The 26,712-nt window shown below is 43.6% G+C and overlaps 1 protein-coding gene across 1 annotated transcript in view; it reads right to left on the bottom strand.

Moving 5' to 3' along the window:
* Positions 1-26,094, bottom strand: part of LOC108919299 (acid-sensing ion channel 2-like) — a 147,633-nt gene extending 121,539 nt beyond the window's left edge. The window contains exon 1 of the mRNA XM_029246889.1: positions 25,525-26,094. Coding sequence (XP_029102722.1) covers positions 25,525-26,094 — 570 coding nt within the window. The remainder of the gene's footprint in view (positions 1-25,524) is intronic.
* Between the last annotated feature and the right edge of the window lie 618 nt (positions 26,095-26,712).

The raw sequence follows: 26,712 nt of genomic DNA on the forward strand, positions 1-26,712 counted from the left end.
GAGTGATTTCAGGGTAAGTACTATGCCCAAGGGTACCACAGCTAAGGGGATTCAAACCTAGAACCTTTGGGCCCAAAGACAGGAGCACTAACCAGTACACTAACATCTGCCCCTAAAGTTGCAAAGTGTCACATTTACATTTCACTGAGTTGCTGATCGAATTCATGGGATGAGTTCGATGTCAAACACGACGCGCCCGCAAAAAGCTCCGCAGTGACTCTATAAACACAAACTGTTTGAGAAGATGGTTAGAGCTGCAGGGAAACAGTATGATTCACCTGATATTTAAGAAAAGAACTGAATAAATTTCCATCAAACCTCTCAACAGGTTAACTTTTCTGAAAGGCTAAGAACCATTAAGCACCTAATCATTTCAACTGCTGTTTCATTTTAATAATGAACAATGTGCTATTCATTTCATTTATGAAGGAAAAAAAACTGTTCGCTATATAAAATATTCCTTGCATAAGAAAAAAAATGCCCTTGGGTGACTCCAGTATACATCTCTGTACTCAGTATTTTGTGTAACGAAATATAAGTAACTGGCAGAGATGAAAAGGAGGACACACAAGGGTGTAAGGAAACCAGGGACCTCTAATGATTATATTTACCCATTAGCTGATGCTTTTCTCCAAGGTGACTTACAGCACTGTGTTTTTTAATGATTATTTGACCATTTATACAGGAAGGTAGTACTGGGTACTCACTGGAGCAACTGAGGGTAAGTACCTTGCTCAAGGGGATTTGAACCTGCAACCTTCAGACTTGAAGGCACCACCACTCTATCAGCCATAGCTCGAACCCTTACTGTGGAATCTGAAGGCGTGTGGTGCGAACCCGATCGGGGAGCACGGTGGTGCATTGGGTTTGACCTGCCCCCGTTCTCTGGGGGGTCTGGGGTTCGAGCCCTGCTTGAGGTGCCTTGAGGCAGACTGGCATCCCATCCAGAGTGTGTTCCTTCCCCCTCCAGCCCTGTGCCCTGGGCTGTTGGGTTAGGCTCTGGTTTGCCACAACCTCACTTGGGTCAAACTGTGTGTGAATCCAACTCCTGCTGCAGTAGCACTGAGTGTAGTATTTACTCTGAACTGCTAAAGTAAGAATACCTTGCTGCATAAATGGTAAATAATGTCACTTATTGTGCGAAAGTAACATTTGTTGCCTTGGAAAAAGCCATCAGTTAGACAGAGAGTAGCAATACAGTATAAAATATGTGCTTTTTCATTAAGTCTAATGAACTGACAGTTATACTCTGTTCTATACATGGAACTGTGGAGAGAAAAGTTTCGGAGTCTTTGGTACAAGGTTGTTGGAATTATTCACACACATTCGTACACCTCTCAGTGTTCTGCACAGATTGAAGAAAAGGACGAAATACCATAGTAAGCAGAGCAGTCTAAATTGGGCGGCTGGGGAACCGGAGTTTAGAGCGCAGCCCAGGAGCTGAATGGAAAATCACTTTGACTGGGACGGTAATTTATTTCAGATCGCAGGTTGAGATTGTGAGACACTTGCACTGCTGTGTCCGTCAAAAAGACTCGGCACCGAAAAATGAGCAAAAACAATGAAAAGGTATTTATTTGCACTAATTTTTATTTTCAGATTGGATTTCGGATGCAAAGCTTCAGTGTTAAGCTCTCGGACAAAAGACTGCAGGAGAACTTTTAAACTACTATGGCCTCAGTAGCAGCTTCAGCCAATGTTTGTGTGTGTGTGTATAGCCTCAGTATCCACACCTGTACACAGTATAAGAATAGATTTCATCATATATTTTGGCCTGTTTCTATTTAAAAATGGAAAACACTTGACACTTATCCACTTAGCTGATGCGTTTCTCCAAAGCGACTCCCATGGGAATACATACCCCTTCACATCAACCTTAATGTCTGCAGCCAGCACCACCTTCACTCCCCCTCGTACCAACGTCCGACCAGCCTGTAGTGTTTCTCGCTGCCAGCCAGGTAAGGAAAGGGTTGAGGAGATGGTGCCAGGGAAAATCTGCAGGGCTCCATCGCATTAGTCTCAGTCCCACTGTATTGAAGGTGGGTGTGGAGTTTTCCAGAACCTGTTCAGTCTGAGCCAGGCTCATATTTTATTATACGTATCCATTTTATTATATATGTATTTTTTTATTTTATTTTTTGACTTCATAGCATGAACTTACATTTTCATGCTATCTTAGGCTTGTAATTCCCGTATCCTGTCGTCTTTTGCACGAAGTACCACATTCCCCAGTGGCTGGAGCGCTCACAAAATCTGATGTGAATAATTAATGACAGGCAGGCTTTTAAATGAAATCTAACCATCTCCAGCATATCATACCTCTCTTGTTCCTCGTATTCATCCCTTATTATAATTGGTTTTAGTCAAAACGTTTTCTGCCAGGGACAGCAACTTGTGGTTCCCAGATACATATTCCCTGTATGCACTTCAAAACACATACTGTTCACTGTCTCCGTTTCAGTCCACAAGTGTCTCTTTAGGTATTTTGTATCATGAGTACTATTTATTTTATATAACATCAACATCTGTCTAGATTGTTCAAATTGTTTTGTTTTTTGGCCCACAGTAACATTCAAAGGACATGATGTAAAAGAACATTTATGTTCTTGTAGATATTGCTTATACCTATTCTGAAAAGGTTAAAACCTAATAAACACAAAGCGAAAGGCCTGTAAAACACATAAAACTGACCAACGGACAATAAAAGAATAGGTCTTACTATACATTCTTCATTCACGCCTTTTTAAGGAACTGAATTGATTTATTATCCTACCTGAAATCAATGCAACGTCTCTAGGCTCTACACTTCTGCGTAAAAGACTGTTCCCGGCCATCCTGTTCACATGCAAAGTGTAATAACTTTGCAGATGTTGGCAAGAGTATGTTACAGTCATAAAGTTGAGTTGCTAGGCTGCTTGAAATTCAGTGGTACATATTGCCCTGTAATCATTTTTGACAGCTCAAGCATTTTTAGAATATTTATTACAGACCTCAGCCATGAGGTTTATTTGGCTTGTTCAGAAAAACAAAGTAAAAATATTGCATTTGGCAAATGGATCTTGCCTCTCCTCTGACACTCTAGTAAGGTGTACTGATACAATAAATATGGAAGGCCCATGAATTATATTCATTGTATTTATTCATATCAACATAATATTTACAGTACCTATGTTAATTGAAACTTTCAGATTGTCTTCAGTTCCCTCTTTGGTGTTTGTTCTGTATCATATATACTGTATATATACATATATGACATATTTTATAAGTTTTGTGCAGAACATGAGTCCCTAATGCTCTTAAGCTCTTCATTGTAACATTTTACAGTTTAGTATTCAACTCTCATTCTGTTTCTGAGATCAGGTCCAGGTTCAGATTCAAACAACATTCATAGGCAGAAGACATTTCTTGTGGCAGTAATAGGGTAATGAACGGATCAGGTAATCTAGATGGAATTCTTGGTGAGTGAGGTATTGCTTGGATGCTGCTTGAAAAGTGTCCTGCAAATTGAAGGTAAGGCTTACATATCTCGAAGGAAACTACTCTATGTGCTGCTACTCGAACCCCATCGGACTGCTCTTTGTAACTAAGCCCAGCTGGCTCCCATTAGAACTATAGAGATTACAGAGGACCAGCTGGCTAGAAGAGGGATGGGGACATAACTAGAAAGAAAGAGATTTTTCCCCTAGCAGACAGTTCAAGCTTCTGGTTTATGTCACCGTGTTAAGTTTTATTTGCACTTTTTAAGGTGTTCTTGAAAAAGTTACCACCCTGTTGGGAACTTTTGTAATAAAAATGAACTATTCTGATGTTCGGTAAATTTGTTCTCTTCTGTCCCGGGAAACTGTACAAATAGCCACGTACTGCTTCTAATTATATTCAATCATGCGCAGCTTAACGACGTTTCGCTTAACGACCGACCGCATATACAACGGTGCTCCCCTAAGATTATAATGGAGCTGAAATATTCTTATTGAACAGCGACGTTGTAGTGCAACGTGTTCCTCACATGTTTGTGGTGATGCTGCTGTAAACAAACCTCCTTTGCTGCCAGTCGTATAAAAGTATAGCACATACAATTATGTACAGTACATAATACATGATAATGATAATAAACACCTATGTTACTGCTTTATATATTTACTGTACTGTTCTTCTTATTGTTATTTTACAGCGTACTCTTTCTACTTATAAAAAAGTTTACTGTAAAACAGTGTGCTGTGTTACACCGGCAGTAGCATCATAAATCTTGTGTTTACCTCATCTCTTGACTGCATCGAGGCTATACCATCTAGATGTGTATCAGTACACTCTGCGATCGAGGCTATACCATCTAGGTTTGCATAAGTACACTCTATGATCGAGGCTATACCATCTAGATGTGTATCAGTACACTCTGTGATCGAGGCTATACCATCTAGTTTGTATAAGTACACAATGATGTTCGCACAACAACGAAATCGCCTAACGACGAATTTCTCAGAACGTATCCCCGTCGTTAAGCGACATATGTCTGTGGTTTTGATGTGCCGCTGTAGTCTGTGCTTCAATATTAGTGAATTTTGCATGTCATGTGAGGTAAAATAAGAGAGTAAATGAACACAAACACCGTGGTCAAGTTCTGGTCAGAGTTCTGCACTGGGCTTCTTCTTTACGGTGCGTCATAGACTCTCTTGCCAGATGGCTTAAATGCCCAGGTACATGCGAGAGACATCCCAGCTCACCCAAGTTAAGGGCTGGGAGGGAGAGAGAGCCAGCCCACTGCACTGCTGTGATCACATCTTAAAAACCCTTCTTTTTGTACTATGTATGAGTGTGTGAGTCAGTGCCCATCCAGGGTATCCCCTGCCTTCTTTTTGAATTTAAGCTCTGGACCACTGCCACCCAGCAAAGGACACGCAGTGTATTTTCCCCCGTCACGACTCATCTTCTCAGAATGTACAAGTTCCCTTTAGCAAAGGTGCAGTGGAGCTCAACAGTTATAGAGAAGCCTGACCTGACCTAGCCATGGTTACCTCTGGAGAATCAGTCCTAAAAATAACCAGACTGCCAAACAGTCCCTGAGGAAATACAATGACAAAGAAATGCAGTAGAAGTGCCTCTTTTCTCATCCACTTCAGACTGTTTCCCTCCACATGTGTTGTGGGATGTTTGTGGAAGATGTCCTTATAAAATGTACTGTTTCATGAATTATCACTCAAGTGTGGCCTATATATATGACAGAGAGATACAGGAGGATAGGTGAACACATGGACACATGGACACACACAATACATACATGTGTGGGTACATACATAGGTACATAGGTATCAAAGACAGTTACATTTAGACTGTCAAGGAACAAGATGCTGTTGATCTATGAAACATCTAATAAGTGCATAAGTGAAAAAAATAAACTTGCTTCCCAACTTATGAACTTCTGAGTAACAAACATTCAGAGGCAGAAAATTTTTCTGTATTTGGCATTTATTTTTCCTGAACATGAGGTGTACCATATCTTTTCACATCGTGCCCTAAAGCTCCGGCCGATGCACTGACACATGGCGATTGCCAATAGTGAGCAGTACCTTCACTGGAATCCCCTTGTCCTCTTTACCCATGCTGTCCCTTTGGATACTGATTTTGTGACCGTACCAGCACTACGTAATTCAAACATCACTTTGTACATTTTTCAGAAGAGCTGAGAAGGTGTGAAAGAGGCAAACAGAAGGTGAACAAGCTGTAGATGGTCTTCTGCCTTTCACATCTAACACTTTTGAGCCGTCAAGAAGGTGTCACCTCTCCGTCATCCCTCGCTCCATCCAATAACCGCCACACTCCTTCCTCCGGCTCTGAGTTGATGTGTAGCTGTTGTCTAGATTTCAAGGTGAAACATGATCTGTTTCTTCCCTTTCTTTCCCAAACTCTTGAGCGTGCTGTTTGCAATCCATGACTTCCCAGAAAGATCTCTTTGATGGAGATCACTTGGATGCAGAATCAGCCACTCAACTAAGACAGCCTTCTTCACAGTGTCAGAAGCTCTTTAATCTGCTAGAGTTGCCTCCATCCTTCTGTACTCATTCTTCTTGACCTCTCCATCATAACGCACACAATCAATACAGCTTGCCAGAATGAGTTGGTATCAAAGGACTATCACTGAAATGGTTTCAATCCTACCTGTCACATAAATCTCATGAGGCAGTTTGTTGTGGCTCCCTCTCTGACCCTCAACCACCCTCAACCGGTGTTTAACAAGGCTTGGTACTTGATCAGCTCCACTTATATGTCAATACCGCTTCCTTTGGCTTCCTTTGTCATTACCTTCCAAACCTTCTCTTATCAGTGCCACACAGACAATACACAGTTTTTCCTATACGATCCACCACTTGTAGTTCAGTATTTCCAAGAATTAAATTGTGTACCTTCCTGCTAGTCCTTCCCTCTGTCTGTCGCACTGGATAACTCCCATCCTCAACTCCACCCATTCTCACCAGAAGTCAAAAGCCAAGAAGAACAATTCATTCTAGTCTTTGCTCCTCCCAGTATATTCCAGTCATAACATGATCTTAAAGACACACCCTGTTCAACACCTGTTGGATCTGCCAGTACTTCAGACTGTACTCTATCCCCCTTCCGGTCCAAGTTTTGGTAATATCCTGCCTGGACTACTGCTACCCCCTGTGGTTTGGTCTTTTGGCCTCTGCTATCAAGCTTCTTCAGCTGCTACAGAATGCTGCAGTACAAGTTCTTTCCAACCTCCTCAAAGCGTTCACGTGTCTTGCCTAATTCATGCTTTTAAAGTTCTCCTCTTTTTACCAACTTAGTGGAGACGATACACAGCTCTTCCTGTGCAGCTTCTATTAGGTTGTTACAACTAAAAGGGCAGTTTTTCATTTCAGAACAAGTACGTAGTAGAAAAGAGAGAATCAAGTTTCATTACACATCGTTTGATGCACGACGACTCAAATGAAGTCCTCTCCTTGTGTCACGTTGATGAATTATTGATGCCACTAGCAGCCTGGGTTCTCCCTGTGCACCTGTTTGCTCAGGTTGTGCTAAACTCAAACTGTCATCACCTGGCTCAGCTAGTCTTTTCCACAAGGGACGAGGTCTCGGTTACAAATCGGAATCAGTGGGGGTCCTGTCATCCCCAACTTATCAAATTGCGTTATTGAAGCAACAAAAATTACCTGGAACCACGACGATTTCACAGCCATTTTAAGACTTTGCATTTCAAAACTTCATTAACATTATTTGTTACATTGTTACTCACAGTGTTCTGGTAACAATAGTCATATTAGTGTGATTTCCTGCAACAGAATCACGATAAATAATAGACTTTTGTTCACACCTTGAGGCAGTCGGGCGCTGAGTGAACACTATGAATCAGAGCGAGCGACTGAGAGCACTGCATTAGCACTGCATTTCTTCTCACATGCTCCTTCATGCTTTGCCTTCAGCATAGCTCCACACTCCATGTGTCCATCGCCTTAGTGAGCTGTACTGATTTGCACCTCTCATCCTCCTCTTTGTTGGGAAATCCTGAAGACACCCTGTTCTCACCTACCATATACTCCTGGTGTTACTCTTTTTCTGTGTGTCTGAGTGTGTTTAGACAAGAGACACACAACTGTGTGTCTGCAGTTGTGGGAAAGCTAAGATTACATTGTCATTATTTACATTTATATTTACATTTATTCATTTATCAGACACTTTTCTGCAAAGTAACGTACATCTCATAGAAAATACAATGTATTCATTACATTAGCAGGAAGAGACACTTAGATACAGATGTGTGATTCTTAAGTACAGTTAGTTTCTTTCCACTATATGAACCAACGTTCATCACACGAGGAGCTGCATAAAACTTTATCTGAATATTGACGATTTCTAATAAAATTCCTAATGATTTTTTTCTTTTTTTATATAAACATTTACGTTACATTACAGGAGTAGCTGCGTAAAGGTTTATCAGGCCATGATCTTGAAGTTATGGTGCACGAACATTTACACCTTACGTGAACTTAAGAAAGGATGGGAGAAGTGAGGCTGGAAGAGGTGAGTTTTAAGACACTTTTTAAATGTAGACAGAGATTCAGCAGTTCTGAGTAAAGTCACAGTCATTATGCACCGCGCACAACCCTTCTCATATGAACGTGGCTCATGCAAAACATTTCCAGATGCCTATAGAAATTTATTATTAATAATGTGACAATATATTATTTCCACCTGACCGGAGTCAGATTGTAAGACTCGGTCTGTAAGGTCTTTGCACAAACAATGGGCATTGCTTACTTTGCCGGCAGTGCGTGTCAACAGTCCCGGGCTCAACTCCACGGAGGGAATCAAATGATGTGCCCCATACGTACAGTACATACCGTAGCATCCAGAGAGTCTCAGCTCCCCAGCATCCTGTCCAAAGCTCCTTTCCTCCGACAGTTCCTACTTGAGGCTCCCAAAATGTGGAGGTGCATTCCCCTGGTACAGTGCTTCCACTGTGATTTTACCAGTAATACCTCTTTGATGCCCGTATTTGGTAACGTAATCGACAGGAACCCCTGCGGGGCACGGAGAAAAATAGTGCTGCTCAACTCAGCCCAGGCCAGAATAATGGAAAAGTGCCACTAAGCTGAAGCTGAAGAATAAGGATCAGGACCAGTGAGTCACTTCTGAACATTTCCCAGTTTCTCACAGTACTACTTTTCTGCTCATTCATATTTCATCGCACTGCTTCAGCCTCCAGCAATACGAGTTCGAGATGAACAGTTTCGGCACAAACCTACAGTCATGCGCAAAAGTTTCGGCACCCCTCTTTTCATTGGTTTCTTAGTGAAATACTGTTAACGCTCTTAAAATATAACTGTTGGTGTTCAGTGAAATGTACAGTAAGGACTAGGCACAAATTCGTATTAAAATGCAAATCTGAGAATGAAAGTATATTTAAAGGCACAACAGGTGTCTCTGTATAACCTGGTATAATGTGATAATGTAGTTATGTGAGAATTATTTTGCACAAGCTCTTTGCTTTATGAAGCTGCTAAACTTCTTTATACAGATAAAAGGCTCGACAGTGAGTAGCGCTGCTGTCTCACGGCGCCTGGGTGGTGCGAAAGGACATGGGTTCAATCCCTGCTCAGTCTGTGTGGAGTTTGCATGTTCTCCCTGTGTCTGTGTGGGCTTTCTTCAAGTGCTCTGGTTTCTTCTCACACTCCAAAGACATGCTGTTCAGGTTCACCTGTAATGTGTGAGTGACAGAGAGAGAGTGTGTGTGTTCCACTGATGAGTGACCCATTGTAAGTAGTGTACCTAGCAGTGTAAGTCACCGCAGTGAATAAGGTGTGTGGGCTGATAACACCGCATAGAGTTCATTGGAAGTCACTTTGGACAAAAGCATCTGATAAATGAACGTAGTCTTGCATACTGTTCTGTGCTGCACCATGGTCCTGGAGAAATGGCATTTCGTTCCACTATATACAGTCTGTATAGAGGAATTACAATAAAAACCACTTGAATTTGAAAAGTCCTTCAGCATAAAGTCATGTCCCTTTTGGTCCACACTATTTGCTGCTTTGAGGGGTGTGTGTTTTATACTTGCACGGTGTTTTACCCTACGCTGCCATGGAAAGAAGTTGAAAACAAAGTAACCGAAAGAGGAGATGACCCGAGGATGAACAAGCGAGCGATGCGCTGAAAGGGATTGCCGACAGAACGCTGCGGAAATCAGACCACGCTTAGAATACAAGATTAATCTTAATCGTCAGGAAAATGTACTGTTTTTACACTGATGGTATTTTTTGCAATATTTTCCATCAGTTTGGTCATGTCTGTCATGTCTGCTCCTCATGGCACAGACAGGCACAGCCGCTGGGGGACGAGACAAGCAAAAGTCTGAACATCCCTAAAACCGCACGTAAACCTCCAGCATGTTTAGAAAAGAAGAATAATGACTTCGAGCCACGTTCACAGCACCAACAATGGGTACAATAGAGAGAGGTTCACTCTGTTTCTACTCAGTAAACAGCATTGTTTACATGAAACAATCAGCTTCCCACCCAGCATCAACAACTAGGGCCACTTTTATAATGAGGCAGCCGCCTGGGGGCACCAAATATGGGGGTGCAAATTTTGCAACCAGAATCATAATATAAATGCGACTCTTTAAAATGGTTCATAAAAAACGTGTTTTCTTAGAAAATTGAAGATCTGCTGCCTTGCATATTCTGTAAACATGCTATGAGACATGGCAAGAAGGGTGGAGTCAACATAGAAACATAATTCCATGTGATACCAAACTCTGCCTTTTGAAAGGAGTAGAGTAGGTTCTGGATAATGCCTCTTCGGGCACGAAATGTTTACCTTCCGACACTTCAGATGCATTGCTATGTGATCATATCGTGTTATATTGCACATTACATAAATTATTATAATTATTTCATTTAATTAAAATAAATGTAAAAAAGGTATCATATCGTGATGACATCGCTACTGACGTCTGGCTCTCTGGGAAGGTGCAGTGTATAAGCAAAAATATGAGCATATGAATGAAATGAAAAAGGCAGAAATAAAAAGAAAGTGACACTGGTGACACTTATTTCACCACTGATTTAGATGTATGAGGTGATGATGCTCTTCATAATATTATTTTCCAATATTCTCCAATACTGGAGAATTTATCTCATAAATGCCTTTTAAATTGTAACGTCAACGACCCCCCATTTGCATAATGTATCACAGAGGCTGCTGCTGCTGCAATATGTAAGGAAAGTAGCGATGAATGAGGTGTCACATGCTTTAAATTCACATCTTCGGTAAACTCGTTGAGAGCAAATTGCCTCGCAAACCAAAGAAGGGCAAAATAAGAGCACGTTGACTTTTTCTTGGCTTTCTGAAAGGGTCTCTGCTGGGGGGAGTGCAGGTGCAGCGCTCTGAGACCTGGATGTTGATGGCACGGCGATGGATGGGGTTCGGCAAAAGAGGCCCAGAAGCAGCAGCGCGATCACAGCGTGTCGGTGTTTAACATTTGAACATTATAAGCGCGGTGTTGTGAGGGCTTCTTCCGATCGGGTAGATCACACAGGGCTGCCTGAAAGTACGTGAACCCTATCGGGACTGTCATTGTTCTTGTACTAAATATTACAACAAACGTACAGAATCTAAAACGAATAAATAAATAAATGCATGAAATGAATAAATGACTATGATTTACACCCCTGACTCTACTTACCTACCTGGTTTAACCAATCACAGTTGGGCTTCACTTATTTTTACACCTTTACTTGACTTGTGTGTTTGTACTACACACATGAATTCCTCTAAACAACATATGAAACTGGTTGTTACACACCTATTATTTCAGAAGCTCCTACTAATTCTTCTTATTATTTTTATTATTACACACACACATTTTCCGAACCGCTTGTCCCATGCGGGGTCGCGGGGAACCGGAGCCTAACCTGGCAACTCAGGACGTAAGGCTGGAGGGGGAGGGGATACGCCCAGGACGGGACGCCAGTCCGTCGCAAGGCACCCGAAGCGGGATTTGAACCCCAGACCCACCAGAGAGCAGGACTCGGTCCAACCCAATGTGCCACCGTACCCCCATTATTATTATTATTATTATTATTATTAATTACACACCTATTATGTTGCAGGAGAAACACTGATTCTCGTTGGGACACAAGAGACTCATACTTTCAAGCAGCCCTGTGCTGCTGAAAAATTTTCATAACTTTTATAATTGGAACCATCCAGGTGACTTCGCAGTAGTTGTTTCTTTCTTATCACACACCACATAATGACCCAATGCAATTTTTTTTGCGATGTCTACAACTCTGCTCGTCCTAAGTAGAGTCACGGAGAGCCGGTGCCTATCTCAGGAACAATGGGCACAAGGCCGAAGGGGGAGGGGGACACACCCTGGACAGAACATATAATGACCTATTATAAACAAAAATGTTTAATAACATTTCAACATGGAACATTTGCCTGGTTTAAAAAGGAACTCAAATTATCCATAAGTTCTAGGAACAACTGAACAATGATCATTTTCCCATAGAAAAAAGAGGCAAATAGCAGCGATGGACTGTTCTGTGCTGCTGTACAGTTTGCATCTCTTCGTTTAAACGCTTAATTAGCTAAGAGCAGAGATAATGCGATTACACAAAGAGTATAATTAGCTTTTCATAAGCAAAATTCAATAACTACTGATTGCAATCTGCCTTGAATGTGAGGAGTAGAAGAGGAACAAAGGGATCAAGTGTTTGAGAAGAAACAGTAAAAAATATTCCCTGAGTTTGGTGTGCGGTTCTCTTGCACTGAATATTTAAAGGAATATTAAAAGGAAGGCAAAACAATCCTGTGCCCATAAAGACCATGAATGTTAAAAAAGAAACAATGGTTATAAATCCATCCATTATGAGCAAGGGCTTGTCCAGTGCATGGTCATGGCGGTCTGGAGCCTATCCCAAAAGCTTGGGCTGCAAGGAAGGATGCAGTGCAGATGGGTCACAAGTATGTCTCAGTGTAACAATGTTTTATTTGCAATATATATCAACCTGTATTTTACTGCTTTAATCACTGACCTGTAACACACACATAGTGTCTACAACCACTTGGTCCAAGCAAGCCAGAGCCTGGCCTGGCAACACAGGGCACAAGGCTGGAGAGGGAGGAAACACACCCTAGACAGGGCACCAGTCTGCCACAAGGCACCCCAAACCCCAGACCTGCAACACATACCTAATAGTCTGAGCTCTGGACACATACTACACATATTCATCTAGCCAATGCTTTTCTCCAAAGCAACTTACAATGTTAAGGTTACTATTATTTACCCATTTACACAGCTGGGTAATTTTACTGGAGCAATTCAGGGTAAGTACCTTACTCAAGGGTACTACAGCCAGAGGTGAGGCACAAACCTGCAACCTTTGGGCCCAAAGCCAGTCACTTTAACCAGTGCACTACCAAGTGTCCCTAATATTCATTTAACTGTTAATGGAACCAACTGTTTTTGAGGTTTAAGGACTAAGGGGTGTCTGGTGGCCTCGTGGTTAAAACTTCTCTCTTTGGGCCCAAAGGGTGCATGTTCAAATTCCACCTCCAACTGCAGTACCCTTAATACTCTAGTAAAACTACCCAGCTGTATAAATGGGTGAATAATTGTAATTAGCTTAACACTGTAGGTCACTTTGAAGAAAAGTGTCAAACTAATGAATGCAATTCAGAAAACTCCAGCTGACAAGGTGTTTTGCTGTGTTGTCCCTTAAAATACTGCATTATTAAACTGGTGTTAAAACCGCGGATATTTGCAAAAAGCAGCTGCTCTCAAGAAGGCAGTAGTGGAAGGAGGTGGAGAATAGAAGAAGGCTGAAACACAGCAATAAATGACGGCTTATATAATAGTCGGTCAAAATGTGAATGCATAATGTGCTTACTGAAGAAAAAAATGGGAAAGAAAATCTATTTAGTGTTGATTTTCAAGAATTAGTGAGCAATGGGTGGGTGTGCAAATGGAGGGCTTCACATTCTGATGAGTCTGCATTGATGATGTTTCTCCAAATTCTAATCAAGGGGAAATAATTAGATAAGTAGCTGCCGGTTGGGTGGCGTTTTCCTTTGTCTGGCTTGCGGTTCAGTCTCAACATCAGCGCCGTGAGCTGAGCCACATGACTCGTCTTTTGTTGTCAGGATAATTAGAGACCAGGCTTTACAGCCTGTGATTTATGAGAGGAAAAAAGTGGCTTGAAAATCATCTCTTCATATATTTTCCTGACAAGCGACATACATGCAATGGTTTCATGTCTCCATTGATAACACGTTAACACGGTTTTCAAGCATCTTCTCCTGCTGAAATTCAGAGGACTGTATGGTTTCTTTGCGCTTCTGTTTTTTGGTTGGTGTCAATAAAGAAAGTAATGTTACTTTTAGAGCCACAGGAAGTCACAGCAGTACAGTAATCCAGCGCTGTAGCTGTTTAGGCGTCACTGAAAAACTCCCCCATTGCCGGTCCTAAGCCCAGATGAGAAGGGAGGAAGGTTGGGTGTAGGGTTAGTCTCGCTACAGAAACAAGTGCAATAAATGGAAATAAATCTCAGCAGAGGATTACAGGCCAACTTTTGATGACGGCGGTGGACCAGACCCGAAAGAGCGTTGAGCACCTGCTGCAACCATGTATCCTCGATACAAAAGCTGTTGGGCATTCTATTGACCAACCAAACATGGATCTGGATCTCGCAGATGATGTGGCTTTACTAGCAGAGTCTAAACCAAGCTTACTGTCGCACAGAGCAGACTGGAGACCCGGGTGTGGACCCAATTGCGGGATCATTTATTGCAAGGATACAAGGGGCAAAGCGAAACTCATAGTTGGGTACAAGCATAGTTCAATTCGAGGGGCAAACGTGGTTCGAGAGGCAAATCCGAAGACATGGTCGATGAAGCGAAGCGGGGGTCGATTGATGCTGTAGGAGACAGGAACAGGGACAAGGAGATGGGTAAGGGAACAAAGCGGGAGATACATGGAGAAGGACAGGTAAGGTGCTGTGGAAGTGTCGTGAACCCAGGAGGGATGGTTGTCTCAAAGAGAATCCGCAACCGGGGAGTGGTGGACTGGTGCTCTTTATACCTGGCAGCGCTGATTGTAACCAGGTACCTGTGGTTGTGCTGCGGGCGTGGGGGTGACACTTACAACGCACATTCACGCATCTTGAGTGTGAGGCAAGAAAAATCGGTCTGCATATCAGCACTGACAAGACCAAAGCAATGAAGATAAACCATCGGTCAAAACTAGACATCGCTGTTGAACAGCAGCTGGTTCAGGAAGTGAATGAATTCACCTATCTTGGCAACATTTTCATAAATGATGGCAAAAATGAACGTGACGTCCAGTGTTGAATTGGAAAAGCATCATCAGTATTTCAGCAGATGTGGTGGATTTGGTCTTGTTCCTCTATTAACACAAACCTAAAGATCAGACTGTACAACGGCATCGTGATCCCAACAGCCATCTATGCCAGTGAAACCTGGAAGATTATGAAAAGAATAGTACAGGAACCGAACGTTTTTCACCAACGCAGTTTACGTCAAATTCTGGGTATCTCCTACCTTGATAGGATCACAGACAGAGAGATGTTACGATGTAGCGGCCTGCTGTGGCTGGAAGACACTGTTGCGGAGCAACGAATGCGACCAGCGGGTCACATTTTGCGACTTCCTGACCAGAGACTTCCAAAGGTGGCCATGCGATGGGTGCCGCCAAAGGGAAAACGCATACAGGGTCGACCACCGAAAATGTGGCGTTCCACCTTTCGAGAAGACCTCAAGACCATGAACGTCAAACGGACGGATGCTGAGATCATTTCTGCCAACAAAGGCCATTGGAGAACACTCATTGCTCAATAGGTAAACCAAAGTGGGAAGAACTAACTAGCTAAACTTCACCCAAAGTGCTTCATGACCGGACAGGGTCCAGTGTTAGCGGTGGGGTGACCACAAGGACACCGGCAGAGGAATATGTCAGCATCACTGAACCAGAATGATAAAAGGCATCTGGCTAGTAGTTTGAAAAGAGATGGGAGAGTCTGGCCAAAAAAGGTGTGCGGTGATCCAACAAACAATGAGCATCCTGGGTATTTAACCACTGTTTGTAGCAAATATTGATTACATTTCCATTCTCACTATCTGTGAAAACCCTCTAGTTACTTTGGTCATTTTTTGTGTGTAAACATTCACCTTTCTCTTCATGTTTTCATTGCAGAATGTTGTTAAAAAAATACTTGACACATTTTAACGTACATTTTAAAATCCCTCTGTGGTATTTATTGACATTTCAGAGCAATATTTCCTCTCAATCATTTATTTTAATATTTAATTTATATCGATTACAGAGGTACATTTCCTTACGGGAGCAATATTAACAGGGCCCGTTCACGTTGCACAGATCTGAGAGCGTATTCAAAGAAGCCGAAACGGACGGGACGGCACATGCAGAGCAATGAGGGATTTTCGAAGAACCCCTCGTCTTTGTGGAAACCTACACGGCCATTATACCAAAAGCGTGTCTAATGCCATCATCCGGTTTCACATTCTTCCTTCCGCCTGATCTGCTAACCTAATGACCCACTACTTAAAATAAATCAAATGTCAGGCAGCTTTCGGACGAGAGGGAGGCAAATTGCCTCTGGCCTCACGTGGCTAATCCTGACCTCCTTCTCCACCATCGTGGGCTTTTTCACATGAGGACTGACCGAAAATGCATTTCTCTTTGCATGGTCAAGGCGTCATGGGAAGTCATGTCCTGCTTACGTGAAAAACAGTGTCCCGGTATACAGCTTATTGGAAATTCTAAATCCGACCTTTTCTCTGGGGGCTTTCGGAACAGTGAGCGTAAAGGAAGCCGAAAAGCTCATTTGGCTCTACAGCGATGTGGCCGTTGACCTGCGCAAGATAAGTCTTTGCCCTGAACCTTGTGATGAGATGTTAACATTGACAGGTTGTTGTGTTAGAGCTGAGAATCTGTAATACATCGCTTTCGGTAAGCGAAAGTCCTCTGTCTAACTGTGTCTGATCAGCTGCCGTCACGGCCGGGACCCCGCCTGAGGGGGCGTGGCAACATTCCGTGGCACCTGCCATCCCATGGCGAAGTGGTCAGGAGGCGGACAGCACCCGAAAGGACTCGAAAGCCCTTTGGTGGAAGGGACCCGCCATGAACAGACACACTGCAGACTGTCTGCTTCCACACATCAGAGGCTTTTTTCACTCAGCAGCTCAAGAGCACAGAAGGAGCTGAGATTTTCAGACAAACCAGAGCACTGGTTCTGCCTCCCTGACAAAATGATTTATTCTCTTTTGTTGTCAGATACATGGGATAAGCTGACGGCTCAGAAGCCACAGGTATCATTCTGCAAACGGTACGTTTTGAACAGTACATACAGTACATATGTGTGCTGTAACAGTTTGAAAACGTTCTCCGCACAGTAATGTATAAAGCTATAGAAATCGCTCAATAATTGTACATTGATTAACACAGCAAGTCGCTTTGGAGAAAAGCATCAGCGACATAAATAAATGTAAATGTAAATGTTCATGCATGACAATGTGACAAGTGCAAGCTCTCTGATTTTCTTTTCTCTTTGATTTTTTTATTTCCAACAACAATGGCCAGTGTTGTTTGAATTTAGGGTATGGGGGTGCGGTGGCGCAGTGGGTTGGACCACAGTCCTGCTCTCCGGTGGGTCTGAGGTTCAAGTCCCGCTTGGGGTGCCTTGTGATGGACTGGCATCCCGTCCTGGGTGTGTTCCCTCCCCCTCTGGCCTTACGCCCCGTGTTGCCGGGTAGGCTCCGGTTCCCCGTGACCCTGTATGGGACGAGCGGTGCTGAAAATGTGTGTGTGTGTGTGTGTGTGTGTGTGTGTGTGTGTGTGTGTGTTTGAACTTATTTGTGCCACCGCCTGGGGGTTATTTGTAACCGAAGATTTAATTAAACTGAAAGAATTTTAAAAACTTTTTTTTAATTTTAAAAAACTACTGAATGAGCAGGTGGTCCAGTAGAAGAAAAGAGGTCAGTAATAGCAGAAAAATTGCAAAGAGAGCAGCAGGTGGCGTAGTGGTTAGTGCCTGCTTAAAAGGGAGATGAAATTATTATAAACAGTTGATTTTCCCGAAGAATTACTCTGTCATTTTCGGCCTGCTTTCCCCATCTCCACAGCTCTAAAGAGCTGTCTGCATTCTTGACTAAATTACTGTGTTTCCACCACGGTGTGCCTAAAAGTGCTACCATGCAGCTCGGCCAAGCAACTAACCTGCAGTTTGTTTTATCGGCCCTTTTTCAGACGTGGTCACATGACCGACTTTCCCATTATCAATCACATCCTCAGTCTCTCACGTCCTGCAACTCACATTATCCTTCCAACTGTTCTATACGCGCTGGCGGTTTCACTTGTTGGATTCGTGGAGCGCTGCTCACATAACCACACGTCATTAGTGCCTCCAAGGTCGTGCTTCTCCATCCCAGAAACTGGCACTCTGGAGACGGTTGGAACGAACGACTCCCGTCTGCCTGACCTCTGGAAAGCGAAGCAACCCGAAAACCTTCCAGATCCTTAGCCCGATTTTTGGAGAACGAACAAGGTCTTCCTCGCTCCATGGATATTGTGTCTGAGCTCCTAATCATCACATCCCATGGCAGTGTTCACAGCCCTACAAAACACTTTTCGGCGGTTCGGTGCCTCTCCGAAGAGGAACCTCTGAACCTTTGACATCTCTTTATTTTATAGGCACAGTAATTGAATGCGGCATATTTTAAACTTGTAAAAGTAAGCACTCTCTAAGAACGGTGGTGTGTTTGTGGCATTTTGCCTCATTGCATCACCTTACTTTGTTTCCAGTTTCATCAATTTTACACACACACACACACACACACTTCTTTCTGAACCGCTTGTCCCATACGGGGTCGCAGTTTTTTTATTGATTTCCAATCTACTACAGGCTTTACCCCAGACTCGGGGCTCTCTCTGGACTTTGGGAGTTAATACTTAGGGCAAAGGCTCTCATGTCCACAACACTCCAACAGAGCAATTCCCTCTGTATCGTGTCCCTCTAACGTCCATACTGCAGACAAGCAGTACACAGTTCAATACACACATTCCATTCCAGACCTCTGATCCGAGCTCAGAGCACCAACATTTCGTTCGTATTTGAAATGTACATCATCATGCTTTGCCTTCACTTGTTCAACACGAGCAAATCGTAATGCTTTATATTTCAGGGTCAAACCACGATGAGCACAAAGAAGCTAAGAACAAGTGGCCCATTTTATACACTTTAATACCAGAAAGTCAGAACATAAAAAATCCACAAGGTTCTTGTCTCTTGACAGCTGGCCTCCTCCATGTTTCCACCTTCGCCAACCATGACACTCCCTTTTATTTGTTTAGCTGATGCTTTACTCTCGACCAGCTAATAGTTTTGAGCTCCATACAAAGCTTCACCCCTTTATACAGCTGGGTAAGTTTTACTGCGTCAGTGCAGGGTAAGTACTTTGTCAGTATTGCAACAACGGGTGTAATTCAAGCCTGGGACCTTTGAGCGCTAAACGCTTTCCTAACAGTCGTCCGTACAACGTGTTTTAGTGGGGATCTGAAGGCCTCTCCGTACAGCCAGGTAGGCTTTCCACCATGGACTTAAAGACAGAGATTATAGTACGTGTACTTAAAGTGGGGGGAGGGCATGGTGGCACGGTGGGCTTGGCCGGGGCCTGCCGTGTCGTGGGTCTGGGATTCTAGTCCTGCTCAGGGTGCCCTGCGGTGGACTGGCATCCCGTCCAGTGTGTGTACCCCTCCCTCTCCAGCCCAGCACTCTGCCCTGCCAGGCTAGGCTCTGGTTTGCCACACCCCCCACCCCCACTTGGGACAAGTGACTGTAGACATTGTGTGTGTGTGTGTGTGTGTGTACTTAAAGTACTCCTAGACAAAATTCATGCTAAATGGCATCAAATATTTATATGTGTTTAACTTGTTTTTGAGAACCTTGTGACACTGTGGATTCACAGACTAAGTGCAAATCTTCTTGATGTTCTCTTACTGGGGTAGTAAATTTAAGGCAAAGAGGAATTTGAAAGACTCCAAGTTGGCATTCGATCAAATCAAACAGTTAGCAATGGAAGATCCACCAAATAGCACAGAGGCTCTGCAAAATGTACCAAGACGGAACAGAAGGCTTCATAAACAATATATGCAGCTGACTGATGTTTGTGATGTATTGTGTGCTGCTTTCACTTGAAAGTGATGAACAACATATATTTCACTGAATGAAAAAAGAGGAAGGAAATTTTACTTGAAGTGTTCGTTCACAAGGGGGTGCGGTGGCGCAGTGGGTTGGACCGGGTCCTGCTCTCCAGTGGGTCTGGGGTTCGGGTCCCGCTTGGGGTGCCTTGCGACGGACTGGCGTCCCGTCCTGGGTGTGTCCCCTCCCCCTCCAGCCTTCTGCCCTGAGTTGCCGGGTTAGGCTCCGGTTCCCTGCGACCCCGTATGGGACAAGCGGTTCAGAAAGTGTGTGTGTGTGTTCGTTCACATTTCAGCAGGACGATGAGCCAAGGCACGAGGACAAAGCCATGGTGAATTTTATAGTGTCAATCATGGAAAGCCATGAGTTGAACCCAGTCTGTGCCCATCAGTGATCCATAATTAGTTCTGACTAATTTCAAGAAGAACAGGAAAAAGTCCTCCATCCAAACGATCCACAGGTTACAAGTTCACTGAACAGAATGATCAGTGATGTCAACACATCCAATTTTTGTGTTTTTTTTAAATGGACATTTGTCTTCTTGGACCAGTTTACAATTAAATGTGAGTATCTGAATGCTGAAAAATATTTGTTTGAAAATATGCCCTGTGTTGCCGGGTAGGCTCCGGTTCCCCGCAACCCCATATGGGACAAGCGGTTCGGAAAATGTGTGCGTGTGTGTGTGTGTGTGTGTGTGTGTGTGTGTAATTCAACCAAATATGATATCATTTCATACCAAATAATTCTAAAACAACTTGAAATAACAGACATGGTGAGTTGTTCTGAGAAATGGTTCAGTGGGAGAGTTAAACTACAATCCTGTTTTTTATTCACACACACACACACACATTTTCAGAACCGCTTGTCCCATACGGGGTCGCAGGGAACCGAAGCCTACCCGGCAACACAGGGCGTAAGGCCGGAGGGGGAGGGGACACACCCAGGACGGGACGCCAGTCCGTCGCAAGGCACCCCAAGCAGGACTCGAACTCCAGACCCACCGGACAGCAGGACCGTGGTCCAACCCACTGCGCCACCGCACCCCCTTCTGTTTTTTATTCATAATTTGGTAATTTTTTTAAATGATGTATTTACCCTTCATAGTGCCAGTCTGGCTCAAACATTTTGATTACTTCTCTTTTACCTCCTCATCAGGATTCTGGATTTCTAGAATACAATTGGTCTACTCATTCAAAGACTTAAAGATATGTAATTTCATAATACATGAGATCTAAAAACCAAGCAGCCGCCTACTTCTTTTCATGCAACTCATTATGACAATAGGTTTGGCAGAGACTCGCTACATTGTGTGTTTTTCAGAGTTAAAAACCCTCAACAAGTGACCTCAGTGTTTCTCCCAAATGCTTTTTGTACTTGCAGCATTTTTCAGTTCATGTTCAATGTCTGATTATTTCATTTGATTCCTCCCATCCTAAGGATCATTTACCCACAGGCTACCTGGTGTCTGCTGTCATTGCTGCCGTTCAATAACGTATTTGGTCTTTCAGAACGGTAGACAAGGTGATCTGCCCATATATGTCATGCAAAGATGTTGTTTTTGGGAAGGCTGTAGCTTGGCACAGCCAGCAAATTTGTTATTTTCCTCTGGTAGGTTCTTCTGGGAGCCAGAGACCTCTAGGGTATCTTTAATTTTGAAAGCATTCACTATGGGTTGTCATGTGCAGCTCAAAATGAGCCTTTTTGTTTTTTAAGTGCTCAAGGATTTTGCTGAGGCTGCCCAGTGGTTGTATTTAGCTGTCAGAAGTCAATGAATGAGCCATTAATATTCGAGTCACATCAATCACACTAACAGCAAATGTTGAGGTGTTTTCCTCTGTTACTGTACTTATCGCTTGCAAAAGAACCATTATACACTATATTATATATAATACATTATACATACACACACTGTACTATGTACATTACACACTATCTAGTGTATCACATACATTATAAATCATACACATTATGCACCAGTAAGCTGGAAGGTACTGAAGTGAAATACCAGTCAAATAGCTCCCCTCTGTTTTATTGTAAATAAGGAAACTTCAAAAATTCATTAAATTGGTTTCAGACTGAGCATAAACACGACAGCAACAAATATGAAAAGGCAAAATTAGCAGGGAAGCGCTATGCAGTGTAGCTTGAAAGAAATGTGACATTTTGATCACTGTGAAGCTTACAAGGATGAGTGACTTGGATGGGTGACAGAAGCATCCTAAAGATAAAATGCTACAACCTACTACTTTTATTTCAGTCGGGAGTCTACTGGTGGAGGAACAGAAGATGCAGTGGGTGTGGGGGTTCTACGCAGAGGTATGATTTGGTCACAAAAGTGGAATATAATAACATTCAGCCAGAAAGCCTGTGACTCTGTGATCATGGGTAAGGATGAGAGAGGGTGGTTACTGAGATATGGTCTACCGTATTACACTATGCATAGCTACTCTGAAAAAAAATCCATAAATATTCAAAATAGTATATATAAATACAGACTTCCCTCGTATAATACATTTTCCTTTTGCAAAATTCTGAGTAATAAGCAAATGCAATTTGAACCCTAAAATTTGCACAACAAGCTGTCGTCTCTCATGAGAAGCATTTTACGAAAAATCAAAGTTCCAACTTATAATATAAGCCTCGGTGACATCAAGCACCACACAAGGCAAGCAGAATCCCACACCCACATGGAGCAAGGCTTCCCATGTACATGGCAATTGTCAGATAGCCATGTGCAGGCTGACAACCATATCTCCAAATATCTTTAGTTTTTATTGTCCATCACAATAATAATTTTTAAAGAAGGTGCTTGAAGTTGAAAGCCTTTTGTAAAACTAAGTAAAGTGATAAAACATATAGAATTCTCTTGAAAGGCAAAATCGTTACAATTGGAGTTTTCAAAAATGACATTTTGGGACAGAAGTATTACATCAAACCCCCAGCCACACCCAGCTGTCAGTCATGCATAACACATTTAAATGCATATTAACCTAAACCCCTTGTGTGCACTGAGGGTCTTAATCCTGGATTAAAAGGGATCCAGAGCAGCCCTTCTTTAATTAAATTCTCTACATGTATAAAACACACACACACATTTTCAGAACCGCTTGTCCCATACGGGGTCACGGGGAACCGGAGCCTACCCGGTAACACAGGGCGTAAGGCCGGAGGGGGAAGGGGACACACCCAGGACGGGACGCCAGTCCGCCGCAAGGCACCCCAAGCGGGACTCGAACCCCAGACCCACTGGAGAGCAGGACGGTGGTCCAACCCACTGCGCCACCGCACCCCCCTATGTATAAAACATATGGCAGGAATTGTTTGCTGGGTGAAAAAAAGTAGGTTGAGCTCTAATGGCTAAAGAACAAGTTATCGACAGCATTTTTTGTTATTTAAATTAGTGGTGACGAAGGGTTTGATCATGTGAATTCTCTGTATGAGCGTGTCTTCAAGAACAAATGAAGCGCGACAAGCCCGTCCATTTATTTTCAAGGAGCCTGGAGAAATGTTCCATGTTCCATGTGCTATAATAGTGCAAGAGAATGATTTATTTCCAGGCCCCCAGATCTGGCACATACAGAAAAACAGGTACGCGGTTTCAGATTGCTCTTCTGACAGACAAGAGCCATCTCTTCGTCCCTGAGTCTGCAGGAGCTTTGCAAGCCAATCAATCAATTGATCTACAAGGGAAATAGACCCAGGCTAAAGAGATCCTTCCAACTAAGTCTTCCCTGGTTCACATTAATCTAGGTGTGAAATTAATGAGGAGATCCATATGGCCTTACAGGAACCTACACCCCGAGGTTTGTCAGGTCTCCAAATTACCAAATGACGAATTTCCTCTCACAGGCCAGTGAGGTAAAACAAATATTCACCTTTCCTCTCTCCCTGCCCTTATCTCTGTTCAGTCTGTTGCTCCCCAAAATTAATCCTTGAGATTAGAGACTGGTGTTTTTAATAGACTTTCAAAGTAATGAAGGTCAACATTAATTTTAATGCTCTGTCACAGTTTGCTCATGAATAATAACTTCCTTATAAACAACCATCCAAGAGCTCTTTCATTTGTAATAGTAGGTCTTCTGTGATTTTAACACCCTGTCTTGGTATCAGCACTGTCATCATGTAATGTAGCTTTGAAAAAATCATGAGCTTCAGCAAGTGCTCTGGAGTTCGGGAGCATATTCCTGTCCCAGCCCACTTTTTCTTTCAGCAAACACGTGCTGGATGTACGTGTCAGTTCAAACTATTTGCATCTTCTCATTCTGACATGGTCTCACCGTGTCCATCTGAGGTTCACACGGTGTTCCCAGCCCAACACTTGTAGGCAGACTTTCTAAACAGAGAGAATCATGTGCAGTAGCGCACATGGATCTGCCTTACTGTAGTAAAAGTACCGCATGTGAGGGGAGTTGCGACTGTTCCTCTGCGCCCGTGCTCGATATCGGAGCTGCGTTTGCTTGATGGAAAGGAGATGGAAGAAGAGAAGGGGACAGTGTGTGTGTGCGTGTGTGTGTGTCTTTGTGAGCAGCAAGAACAGAAAACATCCTGAAGATCCTTCGCTGCGCTTTTAGCAGCTGCGCAGCTACCATCACATCAGGATTTTTCTTCTGATGTTTCTGTCTTCCTCAAGTGTTTACACGACTTCCAGAGCCCTGCCAAGGAGCACAGATGTTTGGACAGATGCGTCTTTGCAGCTGGTCCCAAAAGGGATGCGTTTGTACTGAGATGTTAAAGCGACACTTGTACAGCTGACTGTAGCGTAACGCGAACATCCAGACGGTACTTTGGTCAACGTGCGTAGTATAAATGGTACTTTAACTAAGTAAAAGAAGCAAACCTGCTGAAACTTGCTCATTCTTTGAAACTGTAAATTGCATTTCTTACACAAATCACAGCTTTGCTCTGACTGTTCTTAATATCCACATTTATTAATTTAGTTGATGCTTCTCTCCGAAGTGACTTACGGTGCTAAGAAAACAGCACTAAGACATCGGGGAAATGAACCTGAAACCCACTGTTGTAACTCCTACTGAATTTGCCTTAGTGATACGCCGTGATTCCAAGCACAGTTTATAGAACTGCCGTGCTTGACAGATTATAAGATTTAATATTATTAGCTGCCAAAGGAAATAAAGAAGCTAAAACTGTTGCAACTTAATATAAGAACAAACTGTGCGGTTCTGACACATTTCTACTGGCGATACCTTGAGACTCTATTTACCCTACAGGAGGGTTGTAAACAAGTAATCTCAATCTATCACATATCATCATATATTCTAAAATGAAATTTGACATTTATTCTAAAATACCAGTAACCATGCAGGACTTCATGTAAATGCAAGCGTCCTGCCAAGGAGGCACTTCGTTAGGCTACAGATTATAATATGAACGACACGGACATGTACAGGTGTCAGTGTGCACGTACGTCATAATCACTGAAATCTTGTGCTGCCACTGAAAATGTGTATTTCTTTCATCTGATCAATACTTGTTCAACTGAGCTTTCTGCTAATCAGTAATCGCTCTGGAAGTTTTTATGACATCTAGGACCGAGCTAAGTCATGCTGCTGTCAAAAACTGGATCCCCGTGATAATCTGAACCAGTTTAAGCGCTTTGTCTGGCCAAAGAGGAATTTGGACAGGAGAAGCCAGCGCCAGCATTCAGCAATATGTCAGCAAGCTGCCATCCTCTCTGTACTCCGTCCAGCTCGTCTCTGAAGCTGAGCCAACTTCAACTGAAAATTGAATAAAGAGTCACTGGACTCACGGTTTTGAAGTCATGGATGGTGCACTCCTGACCCCGGTAGCGACAGTACAGCATCATGTCCTTCAGGTCGTGTCCAACTCGTTCTATGAACTCCTTCATGTTGAAGGGCTTGGGTTTGTAGCCCGTGAAATTGGCACGCGCGGTCAAGAACTCCAGCACCTCAGGGTCAGCCAGATGAGGGTCCGGGATACGCAGGTGCACATCTAGAAGGGCCAGCAGCTCGCCAGCGTGGTACAGGTCATTGCGGGTGAGCTTGCTGAAGCGGTATGTGTTGAGGTTGCAGATGGTGACCACGGGAAAGACCAGGCTGCTGGAGACGACAGCGTCCACACGGGTCACGTGGGGGTGTGAGAAGAAGTAGGCCAGGCGCTCTGCACTCTCCAGGGCAAGAAGGCCCAGCGATGCCAGGAAGGCGGCAGCCCACAGGATCCGACGCAGGGTGACCGGCCCGTATGCGAAGACGAAGCGCAGTCCATGTAGCGTGGTCCGGTGGGCGAAGATCTGCCAAGACGATGGCTGGAAGCTTCCGGCACTGGCCTCGCTCCCACCGCTCTCCTTCAGGTCTATCATGATTGGCAGCCAGGCCCCCCTTGGAACTGCCAGCCGAGACAGCCGCTCGTCCTGCGGGGAAATATTGCAAAGGTGAAGAAACAAGAGATGAAGATCTTTTTGAATTGACCCAACCCCTTCCACAGAGACACACACACACACACACATCAACCGGCTTCATCCAGCTCTTCCTAAAAGAAGACAGGAAGGACACAAGTAGGATCCTCTACTGTCCCAGCAGCACTTGAACTGGTTAATCTTATTTATTCAGTGAGAACAATATATAAGAGAGTAATAAAGAGCCAATATTTTTCTAGCCAGCTCATGCTCTGTGCCCCCATTTACACACACACAGACACACACACACACACACACACACACACAGACACACAGACAGAGACAAACCCATCATGCTCGCCTGTCAGCAATGACAAGCCCAAGTACCTCTCTTTCAGCCTAGCAAGCTGACATGCAGCCCTCCCGCCTGTGTGTGTGAGCTGGAGGCTCTGTGTGTGCGGGAGGAGGGGTGAAGGGGACAGAGCACAGCGATCAGCACCGCTGGTCAGCCTCACGCTCTGGTCCCAGCTCCTCGAACCTCCCTTCAGCCAGCCGCCGCCGCCGCCGCCGCCGCCACTTCTC

Source organism: Scleropages formosus, chromosome 20 (assembly GCF_900964775.1).
Source record: "Scleropages formosus chromosome 20, fSclFor1.1, whole genome shotgun sequence".
NCBI lineage: Eukaryota > Metazoa > Chordata > Actinopteri > Osteoglossiformes > Osteoglossidae > Scleropages > Scleropages formosus.